This window comes from Aptenodytes forsteri, unplaced genomic scaffold (assembly GCF_000699145.1).
Source record: "Aptenodytes forsteri isolate BGI_AS27 unplaced genomic scaffold, ASM69914v1 Scaffold15, whole genome shotgun sequence".
Taxonomy (NCBI): Eukaryota; Metazoa; Chordata; class Aves; order Sphenisciformes; family Spheniscidae; genus Aptenodytes; species Aptenodytes forsteri.
This window is the reverse complement of record NW_008795129.1, coordinates 16,023,641-16,032,733: the sequence shown is the minus strand read 5'-3', so window position 1 is coordinate 16,032,733 and position 9,093 is coordinate 16,023,641. Positions and strand designations below refer to the sequence as shown.

Here is a 9,093-nt window from a genome sequence, read left to right as displayed (position 1 = left end):
GGGGGAGACCAGAAACACACACATCTGTTTACTAAGTAGAAATAATAACATTTCCTCTTTCTCACTAAAATGTTTGTTTTAAATGCAAAGCAACTTTTCCCCCAGTGTAGTCACCTCATTTAAGTTTGGGTTGTTTAACTACTAAAGACAGCTTAAAGCCCAAAACAGAACCAAACTTTAGATTACTTCCCAGCAGCTCAGTGCTGGTAGGTTCACCTCTACTAGGTTTTCCTCAAGACAATACACGCCGTAACAGGTCAGTTGTTTTAAAGCAGTTTCCAGGACCACTTAAAATCTGATCAACTACGTGTTTTGCAAACAACATTTTGTTACATGTTCTACCTTCACTCAGGCTTTTAAGAAATGTTTTAGAGTTAGTTTCAGGTTTCCCTAAAAGGAATCTATTTCTAACAAGTATTAGTACTGTATGCTTGCACAGCGAGCAGTAGATGTTCTAGATAAGCATTTCTAGAAACTTATTTTGAAGTCACATGACCAGTAGTATAGTTTCTACATGTCCTCTATCAAACAAGGAACAGTACCATAGGATTGGAGACTATCAATTCAAAATTTAAGATAGGTGAAATAACAAGGGGAGATTCTGACAACCTCACAGTCATCTAAACACTATGCAGACCAACAGAATACGCAGGAAACATTAACAAAAGGCATGAAAACAGACAAATAAAAAGTTATTTGAAAAAGTATCAGTAAAATATTAAATTAGTTTGGCATAAAGAGTTAACAGTATTCTACAAAAATATGGAAGATCTGGTTTATTCAGTCTAGTTGACCTAGACTCCACAAAGATGTCTGATGTAGTAGCATACAGAAAATAACTAGGAGTCAGGTGACTAGTAGAAGTTGTCAAGATACCTGAGGAATTGACTACAACTTGCTATGGACGTAACAGGACTGAAAAAGTGAAAATATCAGCTTGGATGGATGTTACCTCTCCAGAACTCTTAAGAATCCACCTCAAGACCAATCTCATACAGTGTCTTCAGCAATGACTTAGTCAGAAAGCAAGGATTTTCTAGCAAGCCAGAGGCATTGGAAGAAACAGGTAACTAAGAATAATGAAAACTGTATGAAATATAGTAGCTTAAAAAAGAGTACGTTTCTACTAGGATCTCAGGGTTGAACTCTGGCGGAGAGGGAGAACAGAGAAGGCAAAGAGTGCAGGTGTCTTAAGTGGTCACAAGAGCATTTGTATGATAAGTCTAACACAGTTGCAATATGATCCAGATGCACGGACAGAGTTATCTCCAGCACAGAGGGAAACTCTCATCTGGAACAGTATATTCAAACTAATCAAGCATGCTCAGCATTCAAAACATAAGGCAACACAGAAAACAGATAGCGGGGTGACAGAAGGAATGGAGATTTTATGCAAGACTAAAAATTGTAGTCTGAGTAATGGCTGGGAGAAGATATGACTGCTGTCAGCACGTACAGTGGGAGAGCAAATGTAAGCAACAGAGGGAAACTGCTGCATCTAAGAACAGTGAAACTTCACTGGCACAAAAATCAACTAGTCATAGACATATTGGGTGTTGGAAGAAAGGTCTCAAACATCAGAGCACTTAAGACTCCAGGACCTACTTTCAATTTTTTTCACTGAGAGTAGAAGGAAAATAAACTTTGTTTTATAAGGCTGGAGACTATAGATTCCTAGAAAAGTAATTAAATGGGATGATTGCTTACAAATCAGGTGACCCTTTATTTTAAAGCAGCAAGGTCCTAAAGTTGGGAAGCCTTTTATAATTATACAGAACTGATACTTTGTGTTCAGTGGTAGTGAAAGCCATCACAAGTCTCTAGCACCAGGGTAAGACTTTAATTCCATCGCACTCGATGCTGGCTCTTTGAGGGAACAGTAGCAACATCCCAACTTTCAAGCTGAAGTCTAGGGTTTTAATTTTTTTTTTTGTCCAAGGCAACGTTTTGTAGCACGTCTACCTCCAAAAGACAAAGTAAAGAAAACCCAGGATTCTTCGCACAGTTGCATACCAGATTTGCAACATGAACACATCGTAGCTAACTGCTGTAAGACTCTTCCTTGCTGGACAAGACAGCGGGTTACATAAGCTTTGAATTTTTAAAAATACGAACAAGCACACTAGCTTACCATCAGATATGTGAGCCTTAGGCCTTAGAACAATGGGGTATTTTCAAAAAGAATTTGAAATGCTCCGCATGATACCGCTTTATAAAAGATAATGGCCTCATTTTACTTCCCGCTTTGCAGCAACAAAAATTTCTGTGTTATTTACAAGCTGATAATATCAAGTGTTGGCTTGTATATAGTATTTAGGAACTGCATTATAAACCTACAGGGGATTAAAGTCATTGGGACTTAAAAGGCAAGGTTTTTTTAAAGTGCACATGTAAAATGTAGAAAAATAGCAAGTGATTAAAGAAACAGAGAAATTCCATTTGAAAGTAAGAAATACATTTCTCAGTTTCATTTTTCAGCTGTGTTTCCAACTCAAACATTTCATCTTTGTACTAGAACAAAGATACATGAAAGTGAGTGAGTAGAAATCAATTATAAAAGTGAAACTATCTTGTCTGTTTTTATTATTTGAGGAAAAAGGTTTTCAAACACCTGTTCTGTATGTCTTCGCAGCTAAAATTATTTGTGTTAAACTTATTAATCCTTTAATTAATTTATTTTTCAACTGATTAAATTGCAGTGAAAGAAGTTTACTGTGAATAAAAAAAGGATGGTGTTGAACATAGCGATTTCCCTTCAAAATTCTTCATAAGGGTGACAGTCATCTTGCATTTGTGCTTCTAAAATGCCTTCCACAATGAGGTGCTGACCCGTAACAAGGAACATGGGCATTATCACAATACAAATAAAGGCACGACTAACTGCTGGATACAAAGACAGAAGTAAAGTAGTTAATGTTCTCAAGCTAGGGTTTGATAAAGAACTGAGAACACTGTCTGTATGCATATCAAGACAAGAATAAAAAAAAATACAAAAGAAGCAAGTCACATATATTCCTTCATGATATATGTATCTACTAAATTTCTCCATGAAACTGTTACACATGGTCTCTTTCAAGACTATTGTGAATAAACACATACAGAAATTATATACTTTAATGTAAACTTAACCATAAGAATTCAACAAACAAAATAGTTAAGAAACAAAGAGGTTCCAGCAGCAACAATAATGTCCGAAGTATCAAACACACCTACAAAAGTTTCTAAAGGGCAACACCAAACACTGGAATGCAACGCCTCACAAAAGCTTTTTTTCACACACTGGTATTAATTTAAATTTATTAGTACTATCCCCAGTTGAACCTCAGAAGCTGACTCTTTGCTGGATTACATTTAATAACTGAGCCACAAACAGACCCAGGTAAAGTACTGACAATTGTGTAATACATCTCAACCAGCTAAATCGGCCACAATTTCTTCAATGTACGTAGAAACACGTGGTATGTTGGGGTTTTTTTTGCAAACATCAGCCCCATGGTTTCCAGTATGATTCTTTGATTAGTAAAAGATTCGAAGAGGCTGTTGGACTTAAACTGAAGTGTCAAAATAGGTCAAAATTGTAATTCCTTAGTTCTCCCAGGGGAAATTCCCAGGATTGCAGAGATGCTCGTGCCAACTCAAAAATCATGTTGATCAGAAAACGTACCACATTAACCATTTAATTTTTGCCTAGCAAAAAAGTGTTTCTGTGGCTATAGTACAATCCATTCCAATAGCTGCTACAGGGAGCCAAAGGCTCAGACAAACAACTGACAGCCTCACTACATTTCTTCACTCCTGTTACCGTGTACAGAAGCTGTCTGTACTGGACATTGCTGGTAACATGATTAGCAGTTTCAGACATGCCCAGGAGTTCCTGCCATCAAGAACATGTTATCTTATGTATCTTTCATATCAAGGTGCAGGAGAAAGAGGCAAACACTGCTGGTTTGAAAAAGATCTATTAGGGATCCAAACGAGAGCATTTCCCAAGCTTTGCAAAATTAGTGAGCATAGGGGCCAACTTCAGCAACACTTAACATACTCGCACACTGGCTTGGTTAACAGGAAAAAGTACCACATCAACTTTTAAAAACAGGGCACAGGAATTATTATTCACAGTGTTACAAAGGCTTTTACAAGTTTTTTTCCACACTTGAAGAAAGTTGAAGCAGTTTCTTAACTGCATGAAGTTTATGTTCCCCCTCCCCCTAAAGGGACTAAGCTATGCTTGCATTTTAGAAACTGGTGATACATAGAAAAAGAACACTAATGATAGAATCTCCCTTTTACGAGGCACATACGTTGTTCAAATATTGCTTGAGAACAGTGTGATAAAGAGATGTTTTCCATGAATCAGAACCTATTAGGAACAACTTCAGAGTTCTTAATATACAGCTATTCCAGCACATTTTTTGTCATAAACTATTTAAATTAATAAGCCACTTTCATACTATTTCACCATCTGTCAAACTTTTTTAACAATGTTTGGAAAAACAAATATTATTCATTAAAAAGTCACAAGACTCATCAGCCATGCATACAACATTTGGTCACTTTATATTAAGAGTCCATGTATTAATATATTCATGACTTATGAGAGGTAGAGGCTTTCACGAATCATTAACCTACATTATTAACTGTTACAGCATCCAACAGCTTGCTCATGGTAATAGCACATAGCTACCTATTTTACCTTGTATTACCATGGTCACACCCCTCTGTAACATGCCTATAACGTGTTTATAACTTGCAACAGTTCATAAATGATTTATAAAGAAATCTTAAAATGAAATATGCCCCTGTATCTTTTTTTTTTTTTAAAAACCATCTGGGCTCTGAAGACACAATATGTGAAAGCACAAGGCAAAGATGAAAACAAGATACATCTGATGTTAAGACGATAGATGAAGAAAAAGGGCTTTTGTTGTTTTAAAAGATATATATATCTCTCTCCAAGGTATTGATTACTCTCAATATAAGCTAACATTGCAACAGTATGATCATGAGCATAATTTTATGAAGTTTTAAATGGAGAAGTGCAGCTGGAGAAGTGGCAGTTTATGTATACTTAACTGAATTGCAAAATGAACATAAGCATAGAATTAAACTTCCAATCAGTGTAATCACTTACCAATTTCAGCAGGTAGTTGCTTGATTTTGTTCTCTCGTATGCTAAGCATGGTGAGCTTTGACAAGTTCTTGATATCCTTTTCCACAGTAGTTATACGATTAAAGCGTAGGTAAAGAGTGGCGAGAGAGCTTAGCCTATACACCACCGAAGGGATTTCTCTAAGTTTGTTATGCCGCAGGTCAAGCATGCGCAGTTTCTTCAAGTTATCAAGAGAGTCAGGCAAACTGGTAAGTGAGTTTTCACTCAGGGCCAGTGTCATCAGGTTCACAAGACAGCCCACCTCTGCCGGTAGGGACTGCAGTTTGTTACTGTATAAATAAAGTTCTGTTAACTGCGTTAGCTCTTTGATAGCTGATGGAAGCATGTGTATAGACCTCTTGGACAAGTCCAAGCGCATTGAATTCTCTTCCCGGCATTTATTTAGCTCTTTGATCACTTCAGCGTTGCTGGATTTTTTGCGGGTACCTGTGGCTGGATTAGGTCTTTTTATCGTATTGTCCACTGAAAAAGCTACCCCAGGCTGCGTGCTACTGGAGTCCTTCTTTCCATCTTTGGCATCTTTCCCTTTGGTCTTAGGCTCCTTTTCTTTGCTCTCTTTCCCAAATCCTCCAGAGGCTTTGGCCTCCTTCTCCCTTTCTTTTGACGATGGGACTTTTGGATCCTTCTCTTTACAGTCCTTTTCTTTTCCTAGATTACTACTCATGGTGACTCGACGTTTAGCAAGCACCACATGAAATCTGTTTCTGAAGTTCACAAGAACAATTCACTGCTGAGGCGACAAGGATCCTTAAAAAATGCAAGCGTTGAATCAAGGGAGGAGCTTTGGAGGTGTGATACCCATTTGCTACATATTGGTTCTGAAGGCACTCTTTCCTAATCCTGGTATCAGGAGATTCAGCTGTAGAGATTAGAAGGTCAAATGCTCCGTAATAGTATTTCTGTAACACAGAGAGAAGAGAAACGAAAGTTAGTGCTGAATGTTTCTACATCAAGGCTGTGCTCACTAACTCAGGTTAATGATTTGTCCTTCTCTTCAAATGTCAATGAAAAACCCAGTGCTAAACCAAAAATACTACATATATTGCTCATAAGACCCACTGTGGTAGAAGAGCTATATACTAATTAGTATACATGAGGAAAGAAAAATTACAATTCTTAAACATAATAATGCCTTCAGTACTATATTTGAGTCACCGTCTTATGTCTTAGCTAGTTCTTAGCACAACACTCTGGTCATCAACATGAATATTCTCTCTCCCCTCCATGCTCAATCAGTCAATAAAGATTTGCTATAATTTTAAGTGCCTGCCTCTTCAAACAAATCTGTACAGGCTTATTCTTTCAGCACAAAAGAGTCTCAATTCGATCTACAGTGAAATCTAATACGCTACTGTAACACGAACACTTCACCTCGAGATCTCCCTTCTGACCGGCTCTGAAGCGGAGGTCTCTGCTTTTAACATGGGGCAGAACGCTGTCACCAGCTTCACGTGCTTTGAAGACACAGACACGAGGATTTTTAAAATAAACCTATCAAAAAGTCAACTGAAAGCTTAGAAGAAATAATATATTATGCTTCAAGACAAGCAAAATTATGAAGGAATTTCTCATGAGACTAGGATATAACATACCTTTAGACAGTATCTTGAATTTTTCCGCCCTCAATGACTATAATGCAGCCTAATAAGTGAACAGATGTCTGAAACCTATAGAGCCCCATTTACACTTTTACAAAATCATCACGCATCATAGAAAGTAGCTTTGCTTCATGTTTCAATTTAAAACACATGACAAGCCCAAGAACTTCACAATTCTGAATACTCTGGAGAGGTTTTTGAATGTATCTTTGTGGAAGAAAATAAATGGTCAATCAATGGCAACAATAATTTCATGTCTTCATATTAGTCCACCTTTTAGCCCAGAATCAACTTCCCTTTGTTATGCAGCATTCACTGATGAAGGAAGTTTGTTTGTATCTCAGAAGAGTACCTTGTTTCCCCAGCCACCTGAGCTATGTTAAAATACCCTTAAAACCTCCATAGGAGCTGGGTCGCTGCCCTGGCATCCCATCTTCTGCACAAGTTCATAAAGCTCATAATCAAAATCAATTAAATAATATTTTGCATACTTAAGCCATCAGCAAGTACTAGAAATACAAACACTTTTTAGCAAAGCTCAAGTAACTATTTTAATTGCAGTTATGCTATGTGTGCTTGTCTTCAAGTACAAACGTGCTCGGAGAACACAAAGGAGCACACTTTGCTCAATATATTCGTTCACATTAAAAAAAAAAGTAAAGAAAATCTGTTTACGGACGGTAAGAAGGGCAAGCCACTTTACTTCAGCTGCAAATCAAGTTGTTTAGTAACAAAGCTCAAAAGAGAGCCTCCCCCAGGAGGCGGCTTCCAGTCCTTCACCCTGATTCATTACTGCTGCAGTATCACAGTGTGTGCTACAAACCCCATAATATCAAAAAACCCTGCTGCCTCCAGTTACTGTGTTCTGGACAACCCTGTTGTAAAGGACCATGGCCATTTGCTAGCAGCAGCAAGCAACAACAGCTTTTAACTTGGAAATTTTCTCCAACGCAGAGTTCTCTAAAGCAGCACAAGCCGGTTCCTTACTGCATCCTTAAGATTTCCACACTGCTTTTACACCATCCATTAACCTGACCTATCCTCAAGATTACCAGCCTCACTACATTATATTTTAAAACTTGCTCTCAGCACTGTATAATCTATGTGCTTGTAAAACTCCAGCAATATGAAATGTAATGACTCCAAATGCAAAAACGCAGCTGACTAAAGGGTGGGAGCCTGAGATGCCTGACAACTTGTTTTCAGTATGAAAGGTAACACAAAGAATCAAGACCTAACGCAGTTTCTAAATTCTGATAATACACAGAAAACTCAGCCACGTAGCAGTGCCAGACAGCTACTGCTCCACATCAAGCCCCTGAAGTGCAAAATACTCAAAGGGCTGCTGCTCTCATGAGCTTTCGATCTAATCAAATTTAAGACCCGCCAAGAGATTTGTTTCATTTCTTATGTGCACTGCAGCTGAAGGAGGTTTTGAAAGAGCCTCAGAAAGGAAAGACGGCTGGAGATTAGCACTGCTGAAAGCAGCTTGGTAGTGCAAATGCTCCAAATAATCTGCACACATTTCTCTGTCTTCATTCGCAATTACTTTAATTGTACCTAAAAAAAATGGCGGGGGTTGGGCAAAAAAAAAAAAGAGGGGGGGGGGGCGGGGGTCGTCCCTGTTTCAATATGCCAGTTTAACATTGCATTTTCTGGTAAGGAACAAAAATCTTTTGCCTATACAAAAGGATAAAAATTGAGAAGTCATTAAAAACATCATCTGAAACATATAAAGAAAATTCAGAGCAATACAAAGGGTCATGACCAGAGACTTCAGCACCGCGTCACAGTTAAAGACGTTAGGAGGCAGTCAACTTGCAGGCAAGCCACAGGCAGCCATGGTTTTCTAACACACAGAAACTGGAGCCAAGCTCACAGTGTAGCAGGCCTTCAAAATATACTCCCTGTTCAGAGTGACAAAAGGCTAACAGTTAAATGTACTGCACCTATGTCATTTTTATCTCTTTACTGAGGATTTTAATAACTGCCTGAGACTGCAGAATGTATTTAAAATAGTTTGAGAAGGTTTAGCCTCTTTCTTTCCAAATAAAGTAATTCTCTAATACCTAGAACGACTACAACTAGCACTTAGAAGAAGAAAAAGCTTATGAGACCTTTTCCAGATGAAAACACAATAAAAGCCAAGGCAGGGGGAATCACATCAAAGAAAATGCCTCGACTGGAACAGCCTCAACCCCTCTGGAGTCACTGGCATCTCCCCTTTCTCCTGCCCGCTCACCAGGGCTGGGATTCCCAACAGCAGAAGGTCCCACCATCCTGCAGAGTGATGGTGCACAGCAGGTACCAGCCAGGTTTCACCCA

General features: G+C 38.3%; 1 protein-coding gene across 1 annotated transcript in view; it reads right to left on the bottom strand.

Moving 5' to 3' along the window:
- Positions 1–6,578, bottom strand: part of SHOC2 (SHOC2, leucine rich repeat scaffold protein) — a 40,435-nt gene extending 33,857 nt beyond the window's left edge. Inside the window, exons 1-2 of the mRNA XM_009277864.2 lie at positions 6,542–6,578; positions 5,132–6,069 (exon numbers count right to left, since the gene is read on the bottom strand). Of these exons, the coding sequence (XP_009276139.1) occupies positions 5,132–5,834 (703 nt within the window). The 5' untranslated portion in view covers positions 5,835–6,069; positions 6,542–6,578. The remainder of the gene's footprint in view (positions 1–5,131; positions 6,070–6,541) is intronic.
- Positions 6,579–9,093: the final 2,515 nt, after the last annotated feature.